The sequence below is a fragment of the Zootermopsis nevadensis genome, unplaced genomic scaffold, assembly GCF_977971745.1.
Source record: "Zootermopsis nevadensis isolate Lab colony 2312 unplaced genomic scaffold, Znev_1.0 Znev_ptg000002l, whole genome shotgun sequence".
NCBI classification, from domain to species: Eukaryota; Metazoa; Arthropoda; class Insecta; order Blattodea; family Termopsidae; genus Zootermopsis; species Zootermopsis nevadensis.
In genome coordinates, this window is record NW_028259134.1 from 9,995,658 (window position 1) to 10,020,936 (window position 25,279).

The window sequence follows — 25,279 nt, forward strand, 5'->3', positions numbered from 1 at the left end:
GTTGAGACCTTGTTATTCAATGGGACTAAGAAATATTTTCCATTTTGCACATATTTCTGTATGTTACATAAATGAGCAAATACACATTTCTTGCACATAGTGTATATCAGTGTCTATTACAGAATTTGTAACAATTCTAACATGAACAGTAATTTTTGCTGCTGCGATTTCTTTTTCATTTTTCTTTGGTTTACTGCAAGCACATTTTTATCCTTTTGATTAAACTTTTGCGGGGTCCGCAGTGGCCACACGGTCTGAGGCGTGGGCCTTGTGCTGCTTGGTCGCGGGGACTGTGGGTTCAAATCCCACTCAAGCCATGAATGTTTTTCTGTGTTGTGCTGTCCTGTGTATAGTTAGAGGCCTTGCGACAGGCCGATCCCTCGTCCAAGGAGTCCTACCGAATGTCCATAGATCAAGCTAACTAAAAAAAAAAAGTTGGGGACCCGTAAAAGGGTACCGGAAAATGTATAAATATTGTTAAACTGGAAAAAGAAGAATTAAACTTTTGCTGGTGAGTGTATTGAAAATGACTGTTGGCACTGTACTTAAGTTCATAAATCTTTGCTATTTCCTGGTTCTCCAAAAATATATTGTAAAAGAATGTGTCTGTTTTCAAAATCTTGGAACCATATATTTAAAGTAATTTTAACCCAACTTTTTTTATAATTTTTGGCTGATGCTTGAGGAAGGACTCTGCTCCATTGAGTTAGTGAGTTAGTTACTAAAACTGAATGTTAATATTTGTTTATTCACAATGTTCTGAAGCAAGACGATGCATTATCACCATTACTTTTCAACTTTCCTTTACAATATGCAGCATTGAGGGATTAGAATTGAATGGGACACATCAATTTGTCATCTGTGCTGATGATGTTAATTTATTGGTCAAAAATATAGATTCCACAAGAAAAATAGACTTTCTTAGATGCTTGAGAAGGTTACTGTAGCAGTAAACACAGAGAAGTCTAAGTATCATATATGATACTCTCATTGCCAGAATTTGGACAGTCATAATATAAAACATAAGTAATAAATCCTTTGAAAATGTGACTTTCAAGTTATTTTGAAGTTGCAGTAACAAATCAAAATTACATTTATGAAAAAATTTAAAGTGCTTAGATTTGGGAATTGGTTTCTACCATGCAGTTCAGAATTGTTTGTTTTCCCAGCTGTTGTCTAAACACATAAAGATTTAAGAATGTCATAACTATTTCCCCATTATAGGCACTTTTAATCTTATAGTTGTTCTGTTACATGAACATACACATTATGGTGATTAGTAGACCATCATCGATGTTTTTGTCCAAGATGTCACATTTGGTTTGATCTCTGTATGCCCATGTTTACCTTCATTTTGAAAATATTAATGTTTTAAAGAATTTAATATAAAATGTCAATATTCCAATATATCAACTTGTAAAAGCTTATTTATTTGTTAATAGTTTGTTAACATTTACTACAGTTAGTAAAATCCATCCTTTTAAAACTGCTGCACTGGTCGATCTTGGCTCACTGTTCCTCATTGCATTTCTTGAATGTGACCTTTTACTGTTAAAGTGTAGAATTTGCTACCTTATATCACATCACTTTTTCTGCCCTTGTTACATTTTCACATTATTGTGTAGTTTTTATTCTTTCACAATACTATTCTATTATAATAATACTAGAGAAATGCGCTCCTTTAAGAGCGCTTTCTCTAATCTGATGTTTTACTTCTTTACGTCGCTGTTCAGAGGCCAACTGTTCTTGGTCAGTCAACTTTCTACGTCCAACTCCACCCTTACAAATCTTTGTCTTAAAATCGATCATAAAGTCAGTTTTCGTAATAGTTTTTGTAATCGTAATATATTGAATGAGTAGTATTATTAGTATCAGTTTACCTTGTTGGTGTTGGTACTTCAAATGGTTGATAACGTCTTCTTTCACTTTTCTTCATTTTTTAAATAGGTTTGATGTTTTAGTTCTTTACATCGCTGTTCGGAGGCCAACTGTCAGTCAAATCTTCATTTTCAAGAATGTGATGTGCTGCTTCTGGAGCAGTGATCATGCGACTGTCTTGGTAGTTGGTGATCTCGTCGTTGTGAAGCATCATTTGTTTACTCAGTATTGTTGTGTTTGTATACCAACACAACAATGCCAAGTAAACAAATGACATAACATTGTTTGATGACATAATTGTTTGGTGACGAAAGATTGGCGACGACGTGGAATCACGAATTTTATCTATTTTATAATAATATTACATTATGTGAAAGTGTGTACATAGTCATAAATAAGCAGATTTAGGTACTTTAAGAAATAATTCAGTAATATTTTGTATTGTTGGTGTTTTGTATGGAAAGCTAACTTCAACAATGCCCCATTTACAATTTAGAGAAGTCTGTTTACCTCAGTATTGAAAGGTTAAAAGTTTATAGCAAACACCAGCAAGAGTAGCAATGGGAAAAACTTAAACATAACTGATGCTGCAGCTGCCTTTAATCAAAACACATTTTTCCTTCATAGAACAAATATTATGTAAAGCATGCTTCTCTGTAGTATCATTTTCCTTCAAGTCTTATCACTTATTGGCTGATAATTGTGAATATATTTTACTAAAATATATTTGGTCAGTGTTTTGTTAGAAGCAGTATTAAATCCTGTAAAAATTTGATGTCTGCTACTAAGAAGGAGCATAACTTGTGTGACTGTTGCAGGGATATGTTTTGACTACTGCTTCTGAAAGATTTGGAGATAATTTTTAGTACATCACATCCTGCATCTAATCATTGTAATGGGGTAAAGGGGTGTCATCAAAATCAAAACAGGACCTGTTAGCACAAGACCTGTCATATCATGTCATGAAGACTAAAGTTGCTTATTCATGAGGCAGTCTTTGTCATGAAATGCAGTGTCTGTTCACATTGTCAGCCTCAGTACACTCACATTAACCATTTATGAGGCCAAATATTGCTGGCATTACAAAGCCATGAAAGTAAACACGTTTCTTCTGCCCTTTTTGTTTTTCTCTTTCTATATTTTGTCACTTCTTAACTTCTGTTTTATGCCATTTCATGATTTCTTTTTTTATTCATTTAGTTTTGTGCTTCCTCCCCCTCCCCCCCATTTTGTCATCTAGGTGACTAGTTTTCCTATAGTGCCTAAACCAGCTGTGGGTGTTAGAGTAAAATAATATGGCAGAATGCACATTACACTGTACTGCTGCTGGTACTACTACTATTACAGCTGCTTCTACACAGATTACAAGAAAACTGACCTTATGTTTTGTCTTTGTTTTTTACAGGAAATCCAAAGTGAAACCGATATACCAGAAAGAGATTTGATCCGTGCCTTGCAGTCTTTAGCTATGGGTAAAGCTACACAGAGGATCCTAATTAAAACCCCTAAAACAAAAGATATTGAACCAAATCATATATTTTTTGTGAATGACTCTTTTACTTCAAAACTTCACAGGTATGTGTTGTTATTGTCTACGAGTCTCTATTTGTATATCTAATGTTCGTGCATTTGCTGTCACCTAAAACGTGTCACACAGATCCTGCTTCAGGGGCTAATGATTAACATGTGTGTTGTGATAGCCTCAGTGGCCTTCCCTGTCTGAACTGGTCAGCACTGCAGTTGTGACACGGGTTGGTGATTTTATGATTTATTTTCCTATAATTGTGTTCTGTGTATATTTGTGTATAAATTGTGTGTGAACTTTTTTTGGGGTTGCTATAAAAAGACTTCTTACATATCTTTTAGAGTAAAAATCCAAACAGTTGCTGCGAAAGGTGAATCTGAGCCTGAGCGTAGAGAAACTAGAAACAAAGTGGATGAAGATAGAAAACATGAAATTGAGGCTGCTATTGTGAGGATAATGAAGGCACGTAAACGGATGCCTGTAAGTATTTTTTAAGTAGTCTGATCTTGAGAACCAATTTAATTTCAGTAATTGTTCTTTTGCTTTAAAATATTTTTAAGTGTAATATACTGGAATTGATGGCCTTTGTTTTTATTTCAAATATATGTATAACATTTATTTATGTTTGCTGTAGCACAATGTATTGGTTGCTGAAGTGACAGAACAACTGAAGAGTCGGTTTCTGCCATCCCCAGTTATCATAAAGAAGCGAATAGAAGGACTCATAGAAAGAGAATACTTAGCACGGACACCGGAAGATAGGTATGTATTTTTTGTTTGTGCTGAAAATTTAAGTTCTACATGAACTGGAATTATTCATTCTGCTAGATGTGTATAAAAGTTTGCACCTGCATTAATTGGTGCCTAAGTTGCCCACACCTCACAAGTTTGTGCATCGGCCATGTTATTTTTACTGGTTGTAGGAAATTAGAAAGGTATGAGTTTGGGGTGGTGTAACACACACAATTTGATCAGAATTCATTTACTGGTTTTCAAGTTGAAATATGCAGGCATGTGGACAGATGGACAGACATGATCAGCCACATTTAATCTAGATAATCAGATGTTGCCAAGTCACTATGTTCTCAATGTAAAAAATGGTTTCCAGAGACAGGTGGCTTAAGAATGCCAGAAAATTCATGCACTGTGAAATACCTCCATAAAAAGAGAGAGAAGTTGCTGTTTTAGCAGGACATATTAAGTGTAGCATAACTTCCAAATAAATTCATATATACAATGTATTTTTAGCTTTTCTAAATGTATGCACCTCTGTGTCCATTATAGGTTAATTTTATGAAGTATTGTTAAACAGTTTTACAACTTTAGGATGTATTTAGAATAAAATCTTTAGATTAAGCTTGGAGCTTTGTTGGGCTTGGGTTTAAAATGATTAAATTCACCTCTGTGAAATATTGATAATAATAATATACCAAGCATGTACCTACCCAGATGTGAATATGTTGGAAAAGGGCCAATGCATGCACTTTTGTAATTAGCATCACTGTTTTTTATTTTGTATCTGTTTGCAGGAAAGTCTACACGTACGTTGCTTGAAAATGACACCAAGACATTCAACAGGTCAGTTACACATTTTTTTGTGCTTTGTACATTTTTGCAGTGAGTGAACATTGAATTTCATCTCTTCTTAAGCATACCTTTTCCCACTGCAAGTGGAATATTTTGTTGTGCATTTTAAATGTGCATTAAAATTTAAGGAAAATTAAGTAATTTAACTGCATACTTTTTTAAGATTAGAAATGCACTTGTGAATGATCTTGCCTGTGAAACTGCAAACATGTAATTATATATAATTAAAGTAGGTGGAATATCCAGTTACTGCTAGGCTTTTAAGGGTTGATTAATTTATTGTTTCTGTTAATTTTTGGTAACATTAATGTGTGTTACTTAAATGACTCTTTTAAAAGAAATGTCAGATACTACAATAATTTTTGTTGTACTTAGGTTTTCGTTATTTCCTAAAAATTAAAAATTTTGTGGAAAATATATGCACTGGATGATTTTTACCATATATTTTTAGATAAGTAGGATTTGAGATTTTCATGGCGGTGTGTCTGAAGATGGCCGTCTTCTATTTTAGCTACTTGTGCAGGACATTTTGAAACCCTTCTCAGTGTTCTAACACATTTGCCACTTGATTTTAGTGGATCAAAGTGACATGTTGTCCCACGCTGTAGCCATGCGTTCTGAGGCATACATGCTTCAGACCGGTGATACGGAATGTGCGCTGGTTTGAGTCTTGGGGAAAGAAATTTCTCATGAGATTTTTGACCGGTGTATGGGACCGGTGCCAACCCTGCATCGTGAGGAAATTGGGGAGCTACAATGGGTAGTGTAATCCGGTCATGAAAACTAGCAATGACTGGGGGTTCGTCGTGCTGATCACACGTCATCCTATATCTGGTTGGATGATCACTCACCTCTGCTTAGGCATGTGAACGTGAGGCCAGCAGCCAGCTAGTCGGCTTTGGCTCTCAGAGGGCTGTTACGCCGCGAAAAGTGACATGTTAACTTTGTAATTGAATTTGGTTCTTGGCAGTCCTCTGAATGCTTCTTTCTGTGGTTGTTTCAGTGTTTATCTTCAGAGAATAATCTGCATCCAGAATATTGGATCCTGCAGTTACATATACTCCAGGCAGTTTTTTATGTGCTTTGGAGAACCAAGAGTAATACAGCATGCTATCATCCCATCCTGTGCATGGCTACTGGCAGAATTTATTCAAACACCTGTTACACTAAAGAGTTATTAGCTAAATATAAATATTAAATTATTATTATTATTAATAAATACTACGTTTTATGTGTTTTTCTTATGAGTTTATTTTTATTTTGCCATGTGTTAGTTGAATGACTATATCTGTTTCTAGAAAGTTAAAAGAAGAAAAGAATAAATAAGGTCCAGTACATTTAACACAGTACAGGAGATTTTTTTCCTATTATGATCTGGATTATATTTCTGACTGTGATAAAAATTAGGTAACTGTATGTGTACAGTCACACACTAGGATAAAAATTACAGCTACGTATTGCATGTTGGACATACACATTTGTGCAGCAGCAAATGAGAGGTGAGAGCAGTGAATCTAAAAGTCTGCCATTGGTGTTTGATCCTGAACAATTTAAGTGCTGTGTTATGTGGAACAGAAGATAATGACGGTCCCTATATCAAGCTTTTCAGTTTATAATTGAAAACCTGGACCTAATGGGATTTAATGGTGGAAGATTTGGCTATGAATTAACAGCATCTTGGTAGCTGTATTGCAGTAATGCCTGCTTCCATCAATGCTCTCGTTTTGAATGAATGTTTTCAGCGAAGAATTTTTTAATATATAGACACTGACTAACAATTATGAAGTTAATGATTTGGCCTTATGTGGGAAGTTTGCTAGTTTCTTTTAATTTGAGCTTTTTGTGACTGCTAATCTTATATTTCAGTCAGTCTTCTTTTAGGATACTTTCTACCAGAACATGATATGATATTTTCAGATACTATGTGTGGCAGTATGCCATTTCCATACCCTTCCAAGGACAAAGCAATCAGGATTTGTAAGTGTATGAACAAACACTTCTGTGTAGCAGCAGCAGCAGAAGTGTCTTTGTGAATGATCATTCTTCAGTTATGATTCTCGAGTTAAAAAATAAAAGCTCCAAGGATACATCAGTTGCTATAGTTTTATTTTATTGTGTGTATTTAAATATACAAGTTGAAGTAATTCATGCAAACAGTTCATGAAGAAACCTTAGTTTTATAAAAAAGAAAATTTGTTGATTTGTTGTTCACTCTCGGTCCAAATTATTCCTTGTATTTCTGTGTGTAAATTGAGATAAATTGCACTTTTTATTATACCAGTGATGAGTAACAATTTTATTATGGACATTTAGGTAATGTGGTTAAATTAGACATGTTATATGAAAAGGTTTTGTTTTTTGCCCAATGGTAATGGGCGTGGAAAACCTTACTTGCTTACTTACTTTTGAGTGAATAATTCTACATCATGAACTTGGTAAAGAAACAGGTACAGTTGTGCATTATAAAATATAAGTTATTATTAGGTAGTGTTTGCAAATAAACTTTTCACTTTTGACTAAAGTAAGAATGTGTTGTATTTGAAAATCAAGTACAATGTCAACAGCAGTTATCAAACATTTAGGATTTTGTATGGAAATAAAATAATATCATATTATGATTCTTGTTTCTAAAGACTGGTTCACTGTTGATTATCTGGTGAGATTTTTCTGAAATTGGGGGGGGGGGGGGGGGGTATATAGTACTAGGAACAGAAGAGTCAAAGAATACTTGTTGAGGTATTAGTAGCAGTTCAGTATTATGTATGCTGTACACAAATATTGCATAAATTATGATACACATGGTCCATTACTACATAAACATTTTTCTTATAATTTAAGTGATTGCATGAAATGATTCCCTTGATAATTTGAATGTACAGTTATTTATCCATTTATGCAATAGACATATTTCTGAGAAATAAAATAAATGAAGAGCTAATTTTTCATAAGAGTGGTTCTGAAAGTTTTTATTTCTGTAGAGCCCTTTTGGTACTAAAATATTTTTGCAGACCCCCCCCCCCCCCCCCCAAAAAAAAAAAACACTTTTGAACGATTGTTTTCTGAGTTGTAATGCCATATAGACCAGCATGTAGTTACAAAGTCATCCTTGAATCCTAATGATGGATATGGCATGTTTCTTTGAAATGTTGGTGTCTGCAATGCATTACAACTTAGAAGAACAGTATCATCTTCACCATCAGAACCTCAAATCTCACTGATATTTTTTAAGTTCTTATTTTTAGTTTAAAATTCTGCATGCAGAAATGTAAATCAGATCAACCCTACATTTTAGGAAACAATTTGTATTGTACTTAACTTATGCTTTGAGTGAACTGCAAGGGAGTTGATATCAGGTACAATGTTGGAAAACTATTCTCATTTCTTGTTCTGCATTGTCTCTTTCAGTGTTTTGTTTTTGTTGCTGCGTATGATGAGGATGCTGTTTCACACATATGTAGATATACATATACAGTTTAAATGTTTTGAAACTCTTCCTTTCAAACCAGCTTGAAGTTAATCAAAAGATTGTTCTTGAATGCTTCTTTCAAACCTGTTTGTTAATGTAAGATTTGAGGTTTTCACAGCGGTGAGTATGAAGATTTCTGTCTTCTGGGTTGTTGCGCTGTGTAATCTGGTCGATGTTAACCAGCGTTTCAGAGGTCATACTGCCTCCATCATCAGGGCGATGAATATACCAATAGGGTGTGTGGGGCTAGGTTTATAGGGCCGGAAAGTGAAAGGTGTAGCCTGCCCCGAGCCAATGGGAGCAGGCGTGGGAGTGGACCAGTGGTAGCACGTGGGCGAGTCAGCTAACTCCTCATAACCTTTTATTAATAAGCCTTGCTATGTGAGGAGTACCATAAATGAGTTTTATAATTAATGATAACCTTTTACCATAGGTGGAATTTCTCATTCACTGTAACTTGTAGGCCTCGTAAATATTCCATTATGTTCGAAAGACCATCATTACTTAAGTGTCAGAAAGCAGTATAACATTTTTATCAGTGCATGCCTTTTGGAGGCTTTGCATAGATGCCTAGTAATCATTCTTAGGCAGATTTGTGTTAAAATTCCCTTACAGAATCCTTGTGAAACTAGGTCCAGGAATTCTGTGGTTTCATGTACAAAGATAACAGTGGTAGGTGTACTTTTGAATGATAAATTTAATTTATTTATCTTTGTAAAATATATGCTGTTTGGAGGCAAACAATGTCACAGATGTGGGATGAAAGGTGGAAAGGGTGATCAGCACTGAGTAAAAAAGTTTCTGAGTGCAGTGTGAATACACAGACCAGAACTCTGCCTTGTGATAGTCATTGAAATTTTGTGTGTAGCAGTAGTGTTGTGTAACTGCAACCCATTTCATTACTAGGGACACTCGGAACTCTTGAAATGGTCTTGCTTCTATTAAATTTGTGGTCTCCACAACCTCATCTAACACCCTATGTAGTGCATGTGGAATATTTTTCATGGCAAGAGTTTTAGAGATGATACAGTGGCCAGTAGAGCATTTTGGTGCAATGTAATGTTCAATAGAGCCATATGTTTTCCCAACCACTGATCAAAAGATGGATAATTATGAACAGCAAGAAGATGTCACGGTCAATCAGTGCCATAAACCATCTATCACTTCCCCCCCATACAATATACCAAATTGGGTTGGTGTGCTGCGTTAGTGTATGGATCTGGAGAGAGATAATCGTGGAGGTCGAATAGTAGATGTTTTTATTACCACCTGAGCTATCGTTAGCCCCGGTGCCGTTCTATTCTGCGGCAACTGACGGCAGCACACGATCTACTAATAAGTTGGTATGGCGGGACATGCTTTCGTACTGTGATAATTCTTTATCTGTGCTTCCTAGATAATAGGGTTGAACACATGCGTTTGAATGTACCCTACCAATTCGTGGTTGTTGTTTATGGGCGCCCTCTTTGTTTCAAGTATTTGTGTTTGATAAGTGTTAAAATTGGGCAGGAATGTTATGTAACATGCTTCCTTGGTTAAGCAGTGATAATTCACACTAGTGATATGATAATCCGTGAATGGTATGTTGGAGAGCACATATTGTACATTGCAGTAATGCCGGGTTTGCTTCATATCTATTTATAACTCTGACCTTTTGAACCTTAAATGTCAAATTTTATAGAATTATTACTGATTACGAGGAAGTAAATTTCCTTACTTGGAAAATACTGTTTACAATAGATAGGTAGGTAGATCGTGAGAAAAGTCATCATTCAGTAAACGCCTACAAATACAATACAGTTACAAAACATTTTCCGAAGAACAAAATACACTACAGTGGACTAACTTTCATATATAATTACATTATTAACTTTCTCATGACAGTTTTACATTATCCGTAGTGAGAACAACAGTTTTTGTCTTCCTGTCTGATTTCTAAGAGCCAGAAGATTAAAATATACAAAACACTAATTTTGCCTGTTGTCTTGTATGGGTGCGAAAAATGGTCTCTCACTCTGAGGTAGGAACACCGATTGCAGTTGTTAGAGAATAAGGTATTAAGGAGGATATTTGGGCCTAAGAGAGATGGTGATGGGGTATGGAGAAAACTGCATAATGATGAGCTTAAAAATTTGTACACTTCCCCCAATATTGTCAGGGTGATTAAGTCAAGAAGAATGAGATGGGCGGGTAATTTGGTGCGCATCTTTATTGAGGATAGTGTGTAACCCAAATGAGATTTAACCAAGTGTCTCCAAAATAAGTCTGGAGTACTGATGCTGCATTATCCTGTTTTTATAATAGTAATATTTTTGTATTTCAGGTTATCAGAAGTTCTGAAATGGTGAAAAACTTATATGAGAAACCAGTAAGATTCAAGAATCAGAAATATGAAAAGTTATACAAACATTATCATACGTTAAATATTCTGTACAGTGATGCCATCTTTCCTCCAACTCCTTCCAGCATTGGAAGTACAGATGTTGAGAATGTGAAGTGGAGTAGGCCTAATGTAAGTGCTGTTTTTGAAGGCTGGCATTTACAATATTAAAACCTTACTATAAAACATTTCATTTGTATAATTTTGTTGTATATAATATTACAGTCCTGAAAATTCTAGTAATCCTGTAACTCCAAAATTTAAACATTACATTTCTGTAGAATAATTCTTCAACCTATTTCTGGTCAGTCTGTGATGGGCATTACCATAGTAAACTGCCATAATATGTGTTTGTACCACAGAGGATTAATATTTGTATCAGTTTGTGAAGAAAATATTTTGTAAAATATGACTGTTTCTTAGACAGTTTAATGTTAGTGTGGATCACTGACTGGTATAAAAGAGAAAAAAAGAAGCATAACCACTGAATGTAAATGTAGTGTGTTGGAGGCAGAAGATGAAGGTTATTGTGTACCACTTGTGTAGAGCTAGGATAGCTCAGTCAGTATAGTGACTAGCTACAGGCTGGATGACTGGGGTTTGGTCCCTGATGTTGGCAGAGGATTTTTCCTCTAGCCTCTGTGTCCAGACTGGCTCTGGGGCCCACCCAGCCTCCTATCCAATGGGTACCAGGATCCTTTCCTGGGGGTAAAGTGCTGCTGGGGCGTGATGCTAACCACACCCCATCTAGTGCCAAGGTTAAGAATGAGCTATACCTCTATTCCATTAAACAACCTACATGGCTTGTTGCGGGACTGCTTTACTTACTTTTTACATACCACTTGTGTGTGCATTGTTTTATGAAGATTCCCATTTTAAATGAAAATAAAATAGAATTTTTAAGAATATATGTACTATTATTTATTTTATTATTTTGTGGTTTATTTAATGATGCTGTTAGTAGGTCAAACTATATGGTATTGAATGATAGGATGATTAATGAGTAATGAATCAGGAATGATATGGAAGGAAGAGGTCATGTCCTAATTTGGGGTACTGTCTTAGTGTTTATCTGGAAGGACTAAGGAAGACCGCAAAAAGCCTCAGTGAGGATAGCCAGTTTCTGGGTTGGAGTTTTAACCCTGAATTTTCTGAATACAAATTAGAAGTACTAACCACTTAGCTGTGACTTTCATTTTTAAGAATGTATTTCATTCAAGTCTCCACTAAATAATTAAGAAGTTTTGGTCAAAATGTGTAGAAGTTAATGCAATATAAATATATTTATTTGATGTGATGTATCTCCATTGTTTTCTACTTCTTTGGATCCCTCTAATTACAGTAATATCAAACATGCTGGATTTGTGGTGTACAGGAGGAAATCAACTTTTCCATTTCTTTTGCACTGACCAAAAGCTGTGGTGGAGTAAGAGATAAAGCTTTATGTATTCTCAACCTCTTTGCTCAGTCGAGCTTCATGTACCTGCTGTTTTATTTCTGGTAAAAGGGCCTTTAATGCTCTTTGGATAGAAATCAGAGTTGAGTCTGAAGTCAATCTGGCCAGGAGAAATAAACCTGCCAGCTTGTGCTGGGAGTCAAATTTGGTCATTTGGCATTGACTGAGCTGTCCCAGCTCAAGGGGTTTAAATGTAACAGATCTTGCCTACAAATTCCAAATCCCTTACTGAGTGGCTCTTCAAACATTCAATCAGTCATTGGTCAGAATGTAGAGAGTAGCGTGTAAGTAAACAGATAATTTTACAAGATCTTCACTGTGATAAGTGTGTGGTTTGTTTCCATGCATGGCATGTTTGTTCTTATGTGTCCACATCAGATCTTACCCACAACTGGAAAGAGTTCTGTTTTTTTAGTGTGAAAGTGCTCCCTTTGAATAATGAGTGCTTTAATAGTTTGTTTATTTGAGAAGCACCCACTTCAGATATCTACAAGTGCTTGTGAAGGTCCTTTTATGATTTTCCTTAATGCTGGAAAGTACCTTGGAATGTGTTATGATTGCCTTCCAAATTCTTATTTTTCACGATTATCATCCTGTCTCATTCAGTAATATATATCTTGTGCAATTGAAGCAGCTGTGTTCAGTAACCTAAGAATATATAATTTATGTTTATTGTTACTTTATAATTTTGACCTTGTTTAATTATTATTTTGGCATTAGGAGAAGATACTGATGAAGACTAAATAATTAATTGCACTCTTTGTTTCTTTTCCAGGAAATATGCTCATCTCCATGTCTCTATGCTGGAGTTAACTCTAAATCTGTGGTTGCAGGACACATGAGCAGTAACTGGATTGTATCTGCTTTGTCAGTACTAGCTGCAGTTGGTGAGCTGTATCGCAAAGTTAGTAAATATGCAATAACAATTACATTTCTTTTTATTTATAATTTCAATGTTGTATACTGTCAAGTAAGTGGTGAAAGTTATTTTTAACTATTTTCTATACTTTTATTAAGGAAATATATGTTATTACCCATTAACTTCCCAAGCAACAGATTTTTGTGAAACTTGCTATGAAAATCTTGCCACTATAGGCCATCCAGCCTCTGCATTTAATGGCCTATCGATGATACTAACATGACAGTTATGCATTGTTATGAGGTGCATGCTACAGTTAATGGGTATTTGGCCCAGAAATTTTGTAAGGTATGTGTCTTCAAATTATTTTACAATTTAACAACCTGATGGTTGTGCGGAATCTGTGCTAGGTTTTACATTTATTTGTAGTTACTAATGGATTATTGGATTGAAGCATGTAAACATCTTTGTAGCTTGATCATGAATGTACCCACAAATTCTATATGAAATGGTGTGTACATACAAATAATTGCAAATTTGGTGACAGTGTAAAAATTTGAAATTGTACTTGAAAAATTGAACACAGTCAGAATCTGCACTATGGAAATAATACTCAGATGAAAATAATTATATAATGTATTTATTAATTTATTTTTATTCCTAGCTTCACCATATGCGTTTATGTATTTAAAGTAACGTATGTGTCATAGGTTCTTACCAGAACTTGTTCTGTATTAAGTTGATTATTGTGAGTTATGACTCCATGAGCATGTTTTAAGATATTACTCTTACAAATTATTGGCAAGTTTTTTTCTTTTTAATTGAAGGATCTTTCTGATGATGAAGATCACAGAAAAATGTATGTGGTGTATGAAGCAGATGTAAAACAGAATAGGCAGTTTTATATATTGCAAAAATTATTATATTTTGTGACTTTTTCTGTTGATTTCTGGTTTTATTGATGACAGTATCTGTGCTGTTTCTTGTTACAAGTTACATGGGTTTGTTTCAGCACATTTAGAAATCTACTGGCTTCATGTCTAATGTATTACTTGGCCAGAATCATGGGTACTTTGAGTGCAAGTGACATTTACATTATGCCCCTCAAAGGAAGTTGTTGCAATTCTCTAACTAGTTAGCACAGCATCATTCTGACTGGCTTTACCTGCTTAAGTGACCGAGCCTGAAATATCAGGAGCTGTGAATCCTACAGTAGACACATAGTTATTTTATTATCATGTTTCAAGGAATTTGTATGAGAATATAAATAGTATTTGAGATCAGTAATACTAATGTAAAATTTTGCTTTAGAATTCCTCGTAAGAAAGTGCCATATGATTTATTCACTGTGTGATCCTTTTTGTTTGTTAATAACCATTTCTTTGAAATTTATTTTTTGGTTTTATTTTGCAGGTAATTCCTGAATACAGACAACAAGAATGGGATTCAGAAAACAACAATTATGTTGGCATTTTCCACTTCAGGTTTTGGAGGTTTGGTCAGTGGGTGGATGTAGTAATTGATGACATGCTTCCAGTCTGTGATAATGAACTGCTCTTTACACAGTCATCTGCACAAAATGAATTTTGGATTCCACTGGTTGAAAAAGCATATGCCAAGTATGTAGAAAATGTTAATGGATTTTGTGCTTGTAGCTTAAATTGCATGTTATACTGCAAACATTGAGATTCTGAATACTATTAAAATTGGTTATTTTACTGTTTTTTATAACCGTTTTAACTGTTGCATGATTTCGTGGAGTCTTAACCATTGGTGGTATTCTAAAAGTACATCTGTGTTGGCTTGAACAGGGTGTGTCAGACTTCAAGAACCATGACATAGTGTCCACAAAATCTTTGATTATCCTTTCACCACTACCTCCATTAGGTTGTGTTCACACTGGAGCAGCTATGAATGGCAACTCAACCAAAACATTAGTTGCAGTCGAGTTGAAATTACCTGATAGTTCGTACTGAAGCAACTCATGGTTGCTGAATTTATTAGTAAATTAAATTCTGGATATCTTTCAAGGTGCCCATTTCCATACAGGTTTTTGATGAGACTTGACACAAAGTCGTTTCATACCATACACACACAGTCAGGCTGTAGTCCTTTACCTGCAGAGATCAGGCTTCAGACAATGGACCAAATAGTCTTCTTTTGATAATGGCCTTCAGACCTTGTCTGACAGTTCGTGGCATTCCGGCCATCTGTATCTGAAAGGACACCTTCATACTGAAGCAGATGAAATGGCCACATGTAAACAAGCAGCTGTCAACTGTAGTCACTGACTAGCACTGTCTCAGTTGCTAGCAATGGCAGATTGTGCCAAAGTCGAATTATGATCGAACCAACGTGAACCGAGAAGTCTTATTGTCTGTGTCATGCAAAGGGCATCAACAGTTACAATGAAGTTGTGTTCAGTTGCCATTGAATTTCTCCAGTGTGAACACTTCCTTATCATTATTTGTTTTAATGTTTATGTAAATTATTGATGTAGCAGTAAATTTTTATTAAATCCCGTTCCAAAATAATTCTGGATTGGCGATCCATTATGACCTGCCAGAGAATCACCACTGGTCTTGTCAACACATTGTGTGAGCCAGCATATTATGATACACATCCACACATTTGACCTCAAAATTAGTTTTTAATATGCAAATTGGATAGTATAGAAAGGAAGGAGCTCTTTCCTTGCTAATGATGTGTTAGGTCCTTTTTTTTGACATTAGTTTTTAAACTGGTTTTCTTGTGTGCAGGTGAGTGCTGAAAAGAATGTGTGAATTATGTCTGTAGTCAATAAAATTGTGATGAATTGTGTGTAAGAATATAATTAATAGCAATAATAATAATAAAATTAGGTAACAGATATATTAACACCTTTGCTATGTGAACTTCTGCTACAGGAAAATGTACCAAAACACTACTAATCAAAGACATTTATTGCAAGTCCTACAAATAATAAAAATATTCGCTGTCATGTTGTGCAGATACGCATAAGACTTTAATTTCTTACATGGATTGTAAGAGTAATGGGTGTGCATTAAGAAAGCAGACAAACATACTTCACAAGGACATAACAGCTCTAGGAAAGAAATGTGAAATTCTGTTTGCTACTTATCACAAGTAACCACCATCACTCCTAATCAGAATAAAAGGCTTAAAGTTATTGCTGTGTGCATAGTTTATTAAGATTCCTGTCTTCTGGGTTGTTGCGCTGTGTAGTCTGGTTGATGTTAGCCAACGTTTCAGAGGCCATACTGCCTCCGTCATCAGGGCGATGAAAACCTCAAATCTTACATAGTTTATTACTTTTCTCATTTTCTGACTGCCCTTTGTTTTACAAGAAAGAAAGATATCACTTAACTGTGCATAGACAGGGTTCATTTGCACTTGTCAAAAATAAGGCCAGAAATTTATGCTATATGCTGTGAAGAACATACAGTTTTCAAAAAACTTTGCATACCATGTAGTGTATTAGAATATAAAAATAAGCATACAAACAAACTGTTTACACTAGTGCCAAACACATTTCCGCCTCAAGAGGTCATCATCAGTGGCAAAAAGGGTAAATTAATTCATATAATCTCAAAAAATATATGGTTTTAAACAGATTATGAATATTGTCAGGGTGATTAAGTTGAGAAGAATGAGATGGGCGGGACATGTAGCGCACATGGATGGGACAAGAGGTGTGCACTGGGTATTGGTCAGGAAGCCTGAGGGGAAGAAACCGCTGGGGAGACCTAGACGTAGATGGGAGAATAATGTCAGGTGGGATCTATGGGAGATAAGAGTTGAAGGAGACTGGAATTTGTTGGCCCAGAACAGAATCTGGTTGAGGGCTTTGGTTACTTCAGTGATGAACCTTTGGGTTCGGTAAGCCATCTAGTTAGTTAGTTCATAATGAGTTCTTTACAAAACCATAATAAGTAACACTTCACTGGAAGTAGAGGCTGTTAAAAATAAATCTTATGGCCACTGAGGCAGGCATCTCACTGATGCAGCAGCCAGTGGATCCACTTTGCAAGAAATGTCTTGGGCTGCTGCTGAAGCTACTGCACCACTGTAGTCTTAACATCTTTGTCTGACCAAAATTTATGATCTGCTTTCTTGAGGGAGCTGAACAAATGGACATCATATATGACATGACTATGCATCGTTGCTTCCCTGCTGCCCTGAACAGAACTACTGATGCCACTCCATTACCATTGCCTTTGAGACGCCCACATTTCTGTGACAGCATGCATTCTGCCATGAATTTTAGCTGGCTGATAGCCCTCAACAGCAAGGAACCGAGTGATGGCTCATTGGTCCTGTTTGGACAGATTCTGCATTTGGATCACCATCATTTAACCATGTCATACTGTTCTCACTTGTTCTAACAGATGTTTTATTGGACAGCTTGTGGTTGACTGTTAGTGCCATGCATGTATTCACCTGCAACTGGCCATATTTTCTAACAGTGTTTTGTTTGGACAACCTTCATTCTATAAAATTATCTGGAATGTGTACATTTTAATTATGGTATTCATATTTTGTCTACAGACTGCATGGTTCATATGAAAAACTTGCAGATGGCCATCTTGCAGATGCTCTAGTGGATTTCACAGGTGGTGTGAGTGAAACTTTGGATCTCAGGGCAAATGATTACAGTGAACAAGAAGCCAAATGTTCCATATTATTTGAAAAGCTTGTGGAAGAAATCAGAGATCATTCTGTAATGTGTTCAGTTATTACTGTAAGTCACATACTTTTATATTTTTTAACAAACACTAGGCAAGACAATTAAAGAAAGAAAAAAATTATGTACTACTGAAGTCCAGATATCATAACTTATAAGTTCTGACTGCATCATCATCATCTTAGTGTAATGCAGTATTGGCCTGTCCTTGTTTAAAAAAGGTTCAATGTAACAACAATTTTTTTATTATTATTATTTGGAATTTGTTAACTCTTCCCAAGCAAACCTTGTACTGGCAACAGTGTTTCAGAATTAAAAAGTAGTGCTATTTCTTTCAGATAGTTTGTTATATATGAACTAGATGTCACATGCACACAAATCTCTACATGTACTGTAGTCTAAATATTGGTTTAGTGAACTTTAAAATGGAAATATTCTGATCGCAATCTTTGTTAGGAATAGAACACTTAATAAAAATGTCAACTTCCATCATTCTCATAGTAAGCAGTATGACACAGTATATAGTGACTGTTGATGACAATATTATGTCAGTTTTTTGGATTGTGTGGATGAAAATCTTTCAGAAATAGAATCTAATTATAGTAATCATGAAAGTGGCACATAAAACAGTGAATGAAGTGGCTTCAGTTGTTACTAGGTGGCATTACGTGAAATGGCAAATGAAAATCTGGCTCTTGGGTGTCCTTCAGTGGCATATCATCAAAATATTTTATGTATGTGTACGTATGCAAAGTATGCTTAACCTTTATCATATGCAAATAGGGGATTTAAATTCCATAACAGGGGCTGCCTGCAGGATTTTAACTTCTGGATCAAATGGATTACCTGTATGCTTCTGCAACAGACACAGCCAGTTGGACTGTGCATAAGCCTCGACATATAACCAATAAAGGATAATTTACATAATTATGTAAATGTTAGGTCATTCTAGTTTGCATTGTAACAGTGGGGTGAAATGTTATTTTTGCACTTTGTTTCCTGGAGTTTATCTGAGAATGAACGTTTCCATGATAATTGGGTAGAATTAAGCCTGTCAGTGGACTAATAAGGAAAACATAAATGAAAGAGTAGTGGACAGAAAGAAAGAAAGAAGGAAGGAAGGAAGAGAAAGGGAGAGAGAAATAAATGAAAACAACAACAATTCTTTGTGTTGAATTGGTAAATGTTTTACTTGTGTAATTGAAGTGAAAATTGAGATACATGTAGTTTCCTGCTTTCTTAGTTTCATTATAACACATATTGGCATCCTATAGAAGCCCAAAGAACTGAAGACAATTTCAAAATTTACCATGTTTATCACTAATGAATTTGAAATTTAATTGTATGATACATAATTGTAGTACTCTATTAACAGCACACTAAACAAGAAATGGTTACCACACATCTAAGATATCACTTTTAACACTAAACATGATTCATCTGCAATTTTTAAATTGTGTATGTCCCAGTATAATCTAAAAGATTCTCAACTTCACCAAATTAGTACTTTTTAACACATACAGAAGTTGCAAATTTGATTTGCATGAAAATTTTATACATATATGATAATTAGCTGCAGTAGTTTGATGTCATCATTAAATTGGAAAAAAGGGTATATTTTGAATAGTTATTATTTAAAAAGGAATTTATTTTAATAGAAGTGTAATGCTTTATGTTAACTCTTCTACTATTCTGCTTTGAATAGTTTTACTATTGGCAATATAAAATTTTCATGCAAATCAAATTTGCAATTTCCACATTGGAATTGCTGAAGATGGCGATTTAAAAAATGTGATGCTGGAAAAACCTCTGATTTTATGTCTTTCCTATAGAGTTTCCTTATGATTTGCCAATATGTTCAAAAGTTATTGGAGTTGAATCATATACCACATGACCTTCAAGTGTTTCTAGTGACTGAAATTGAAAACTATAGTCTTTTGACTCACCCAATTGCTACACCTTTCAGATAACTTTTATGGTGCAGCTTAAGTATGTTTTATGGTGATGTTCTGAAGTTTTATTTATTGATTGATTGATGTTGTGTTAATTAATGATTCTGAGTTACTACAAAATATTTTAGTATTGTAACATTGATAGTATTTATTATTATGAATTAATTTTTGGCATATACATGCAGCATCTTACAGTATTAACAGAATTTTTCATTGACTATGGATAGGAATATTCTTCAACATTTACCACTTTTACTTTTGGTTTCAGAATACTGAAATATAGGGCCATTGACAAGACACTAACAAAAAAGCTACCAAATATGATGGTAAATACAAATTTGTACCAGAAACTATCCAACTCATCTGATAAATACCATGAAAGAGACATACCAATGTTCTCCACCAGCATTAATGAAAAATAACATATATAAAACACTGTCACATTTTTCAGTTTATATCTGAATTCAATGAAACAAAAAATGAACATGCAACCAAGGCATAATTGGATAAATACTTTATAAATGCTGGGAAAACCTGACCGGTGTAGCAGGTGACCTGTTATGATGGTATAATGTGCTACAAGTAGTCCAAGCAATGCAAATGGCTGAAAGTTTGCACAAGCTGCTAAAGACAGTATGCGAGAAAAGAGAAAAAAGAACCACCAGAGGAAAGCTACACTCTTTGCAAGGGCATCTTCCTCTTCCATTCCTTTTATTTGCGTTTTTATTTTACGTGTAGGTAAGCCAATATTGGTTGAATCTGGATGAGATGGAGCATTGCTCTCAGGAAGTGATCCATTATCACTCACTTTCGCTACTTTTATTTCTTCTAGATTTGTGGGTTTTGGGGGTGCTGAATATGCTGGTAGTGATATGATATTTTCAGTGCCTGTGGGCTTGTTGTCAGTGCTTTGCTCTTCAACAGACATGGAGCTGTTCATGAGGCCAATGGGTACAGTGCTTGGTAGTTGATGAGGTTGAAGGAAAGGCATTAACAACTCGCTGTCTTGTGCAATGGTCTTTAGTTTAATTGGAACTGTTTCTTTACTTGATGGTTGAGTTTGTTGTTCTTCAGCTACTTTTAGACTCCATGGCTCCTTCCTTTGTATAATTTTCTGGCTCTCAAACCACAAGAAAGACCCTGTTTTATGAGCCACTATCATGAGAGAGGTTGTTATACAGAACACCTGCATCTGACCTGATATGAAAAGAATGATAAATATTAAAAATATGAAATCAAACATATGTTCAGTAATTGACAAGTACGTACTGGGAAAGTAAAGACCCATATAGTATAAATAGCTATAATTTTATGTTCTGACACATCTAACAATTACAGGCTTCAGTAAAACAATGCATGTATGAATGATTGAATGAATCAGTATTGTTTTGAGTAGTCCATAACTTGAATCAGTTATATTTTCAAGATCTCATTTTACATTTTAATGACCAAATAAAGACATGTTTTATTTTAACATTTTCTGAAATTTCGAAGTCACAAAATACACATATCTTTGTTGGGAAATTCAGAAAATGTTTAAGTCATTATATGAAATGTATTTTTTGCCTATTTTGCATAGTGCAAAAATAAACCAAACTGCTCTGCCAGACAGAATTTGATGATCATGTTAATTTGCAGTTATATTAAATGATCACAGTATCATCAGTGAACATACATTGAAGGTACTGACTGCTCAGACCTGGACAGCTCAATCAGGGGGCCTATCATATAGACTTTCTGTCCTCTTTCCCCCTTTATTACCTGAAGATGGAAGCAAAATCTGGTTTTTGAAACATAGTTTTGTAACTTTATAATTTAGAAGATGGACAAAGTACAAAAGAACAGTTTTGTATGTTATAATGTATGTAGAATTTTTATAGGGAAAGCGCCCACTTAGAAGCCTGAGAAAGAGACGGGAGGGTAACAGTAAGGTGAATCTTAGGGAGACATTTTGTGAAGATAGTAAGGAGATAAAACTGGCTCAGAAATATGTCCAAAATTGGAAGCAGAACATGACTGCTTCCTGCCACATTTCATTCGTATTTATTTATCCCATGACAATTTTATACTACAAATTCCAGCAGTTGATATTCTTTGTAATATGTGAAAGACATATTATATCTTAAAGAGTAAGGATAGCTAATGCATCTTCCAAGATTTGAATTTGTTACCTTTCACCTTGTTAAGAAGGAATTTCCAGCTATATATTTAGGCATGAAAGGAATCACAGAACACTAGCAAACACTAACTGTGAATTAGTCTCTGATGCATTTAAGTGTATCATGTACTGAGTTGACTGGTGAAAAACACTGTTTATTCCCTGTCCTGTATGAGTTGCAAACTTTTCATGGTATTTAGGCTACACATCTGTTGGTTTTTTGCAGACTACTATGTTCATATATATATTCCAGTTTTTACAAGCATGCATGTGGAATTGTACTTACTTATTTGTTTGTCTAGTTGATAATGAGCAAGCATGATGTATAGTTGCAGGAAGGCTTGTGGAATTGACTGTAGGAATGGTTGTAAGAACAGATACAATTCTGTCTGGCTTGGCTGAGTAACTGCCAGAAGGGCTTCTTCACGCCCTTTCTCATTTGTCAGAGCTTCAACTGACCAGAATAACTGTTTAGCGTACCTAGGGAATGAAAGTTTTTTTTTCCATTTACATTAAAAACCGTTTGTTTCTGAGTTCAAATGTTAAGACTTGCTCAGTTCACTGTGGTATCAAACTTATATTTATATACCCATTAATAAAAATCCACAAATAGTTACATTAAAGTATCATGATATAAAAGTAGAGGTTTCTTTATGACAACACTTATCAGTAAGTCACAGATAGAGCAGAAGTGGTATTAAATGAACTATCTTTTTGTAATGTGGAACCTATTAATACAGTCAGTTTGGAAGAGCTGCCTTTGTTTTTAGTGAAGCTAAATGCCCTTAAAAAACTCATCCAAGACTATAATACAGAAATGACATGGGAAATCAGAAATCACAGTGAACTTTGTTTAGAATTATTACAAGGTTCACAGTACAAGTTTCTGTCCCCCCAACACACAGATAGACAGATAGATCATAGTTTATGTGAAGGTATACATACAAAAAGATGCTTTCTTTTCATGTAAGAGGTTATGGTCTGCTACATTTATTTCAAGATAAAGTGCTATAAGAAAAGACATTACCTGTACATAACCCAGATTGGGTAGGCAAGGAATTGTGCAGCACGGAAGCTGAACCACTTTGCTGTACCAGAGATTTCATGTTGCTTATCCCACAAGTCTGGTCTTGATATAATAACAATGAAAAAGACAAGTGATGGGAAGTACATAAGAAGAAGAGTAAGTGTGGCCCAAGCATTGTCTCCTGCCTTGTAGTGTTCATTCACAACTGCAATTCCTGAAGCTAAGTCAAATACATACACTGCACTTTTAAGTCCAGTTGCCACTATAAAGTATACCCAGATCTGTTGTTTAGCTGTCAAAGTGTATCCCAATATTTCTTGTGGTTTTGTGTCCAAAACTGACTTTTTAATTTCCATAGCACTTTGATTAAACTCTCCTTATCATTGTATGTAAATAGCTTTAATTACATTATTGTAGTAACAATATCAATATGCAACCAGATCTCTGCACTGTTATTCTTTTCATACTAATGCCATTCACTGACTTATCTATGTGATATGATTATCTACTGAACTGATAAGGTTATGTACTGTGCTAGGCATTGCAAGTTGTATTGATGTTTTGTAAAAGTGGCCACACCTAACAGAGATAGTGGAGCCACATTCAAATGTAGTGATTCAGTATGAGTACATAATATATACTGTATTTGCCCAAATATATTGCACAGTATTTTCCTGCATATAATTCCCCCCAAAAAGTGAAAACATATAAAATTCACATTAAGTTCTGTTAGGTATTTTACTGGAGACTGCTGCTGAAAGTGTTATAAATTGAAACTAATGGATTTAATTCTTTTTGTGACAGCAGTGAAAAATTTCAGATATTGATACTTGTTTACTATATTTACTTAGTAAATTATGTACATCTGTTATGTACAAACGTTTTCTCTACAGTTTAACCTTTCAAAATTTGAGTGTACAGTATATTTGTGGGGAGAGGGGGCATTCAGTTTGGAAAGATGTAAGTGAAAGTAGAATAAAATTATGTTAAGAATGTAGAACAATGCTTTAAATTAGCATTTAACCCTTTTCTTTGGTAAATTTCTGAGTAAATGAATAAAGTAAATATTTCACAACACATTAAGAAATGTTATAAGTATTCATTTTAAGGAAGGAGTGTGTAGAAAGTGAAGAGTGATCTTTGTCATATCAAAACACAAAAATGTTCCAGAACAGTGAAGTGTTTATGATGTTGCCAAGACTGTTTTTTGTTTGTGGTGCAAACAATTAACAGTAGTACATTTTACTGACTGCCATGGCATAATGCATGAAATAGAAGTCTTACTTTGTGGTCACAATGAACATGAGGAAAAACCATTTAGGATATTTTGGGGGTAAGAATTTTTGTTGGAAAGCCTGAAGGAAGAGACCCCTAGGAATACCTAGGCATTGATTGGAAGATGATATTTTAATGGATTTTAAATAAGGTGGGAAAGTGTTGGTTGGATTTATATGGCTGAGGGCGGGGACTAGTGGTGGGCTGTTGCAGACATGGTAATGAACCTTGGGTTCCATAGAAAAGTACAACACTTTTTGAGTAGCTGAATGAGTGCTTCTTGAGAAGGACTCTGCTCCATTGAGTTAGTTATTTAGTTAGATGTCTTGCAGCTGAAGGACTTATTTCCAACATTTTGGAGATACTGTCTTAAGCTTCAAGGCAAATTTGCTATCCAGTAATCCCTGCTGATGCCTATAATACAGGTCCACAGGTTAATGATATGTTTAATTCTTTGAGTGACGTTCACTGGAAAGTGAGACAATTACGTAGTCATTTTGCCTTAAATATGGAAATGGTAATTCTTTTTGAAGTATCAGCAATACAGACTTCTTCTGCATAGTGCTGTCACTCAGAAATAGGAATTTTATTAATATTTAATTATCATAAAAGCATGAAATCTTTCTATTCTTGTTTGTATTTACATGGAAATGTTGGACCTGGTTTGTCATCATTGGAATTTCTAAGGTGTTAAATATGGGTGGATAAATTGTTGTTTCATAGATCTCCGGCTCTAGTCATATGGGAAAAAGGACTGAAGTGGGATTATGCGAAGGTCGTGCTTATGCCATAACGTCTGTGAAGAAAGTTAAAATGTGGGAGACATCATTACGAAAACTGTTTCAGTAAGTTTTAGTGCATGTGTACTAACAGTGTACGGTTTATAAGTTAAATTAATAACAGTTTATATTGTTGATCAAATTTATCAGTAGGTTAATTACCTTGTTCATAAGAGTGATACCTATATTAAATATCTTTTATAGTAATACAGTTGTGTCTGGAATAAATTAAACCTATTAATGAACTTTCAGT

General features: G+C 34.9%; 3 protein-coding genes across 7 annotated transcripts in view; 2 read left to right on the forward strand and 1 right to left on the reverse strand.

The window, feature by feature from the left end:
• The window catches only part of Cul3 (cullin 3), a 35,025-nt gene extending 27,087 nt beyond the window's left edge, over positions 1–7,938 (forward strand). For all 3 annotated transcript variants that reach the window (XM_087349175.1, XM_087349177.1, XM_087349179.1), the window contains exons 12-16: positions 3,284–3,453; positions 3,745–3,883; positions 4,038–4,165; positions 4,933–4,981; positions 5,994–7,938. In XM_087349175.1, the coding sequence (XP_087205301.1) occupies positions 3,284–3,453; positions 3,745–3,883; positions 4,038–4,165; positions 4,933–4,957 (462 nt within the window). In that variant the 3' untranslated portion in view covers positions 4,958–4,981; positions 5,994–7,938. The remainder of the gene's footprint in view (positions 1–3,283; positions 3,454–3,744; positions 3,884–4,037; positions 4,166–4,932; positions 4,982–5,993) is intronic.
• Positions 7,939–9,827: 1,889 nt separating this feature from the next.
• LOC110839935 (calpain-5-like) overlaps positions 9,828–25,279 on the forward strand; it is a 36,599-nt gene continuing 21,147 nt past the window's right edge. Inside the window, exons 1-6 of one of the 3 annotated variants that reach the window (XM_022084557.2) lie at positions 9,828–10,036; positions 10,780–10,968; positions 13,068–13,196; positions 14,565–14,770; positions 17,700–17,892; positions 24,971–25,092. In XM_022084557.2, the coding sequence (XP_021940249.1) occupies positions 10,034–10,036; positions 10,780–10,968; positions 13,068–13,196; positions 14,565–14,770; positions 17,700–17,892; positions 24,971–25,092 (842 nt within the window). In that variant the 5' untranslated portion in view covers positions 9,828–10,033. The other 2 variants (XM_022084558.2, XM_022084559.2) reach the window with 2 other exon arrangements.
• On the reverse strand, positions 18,998–23,450 carry LOC110839936 (uncharacterized). Its single transcript, XM_087349268.1, has 3 exons — positions 22,973–23,450; positions 22,232–22,425; positions 18,998–20,984 (listed from the first exon to the last, which is right to left on the reverse strand). The coding sequence occupies exons 1-3, from the start codon at positions 23,326–23,328 to the stop codon at positions 20,005–20,007; spliced, it is 1,530 nt and encodes a 509-aa protein (XP_087205394.1). The 5' UTR covers positions 23,329–23,450; the 3' UTR covers positions 18,998–20,004.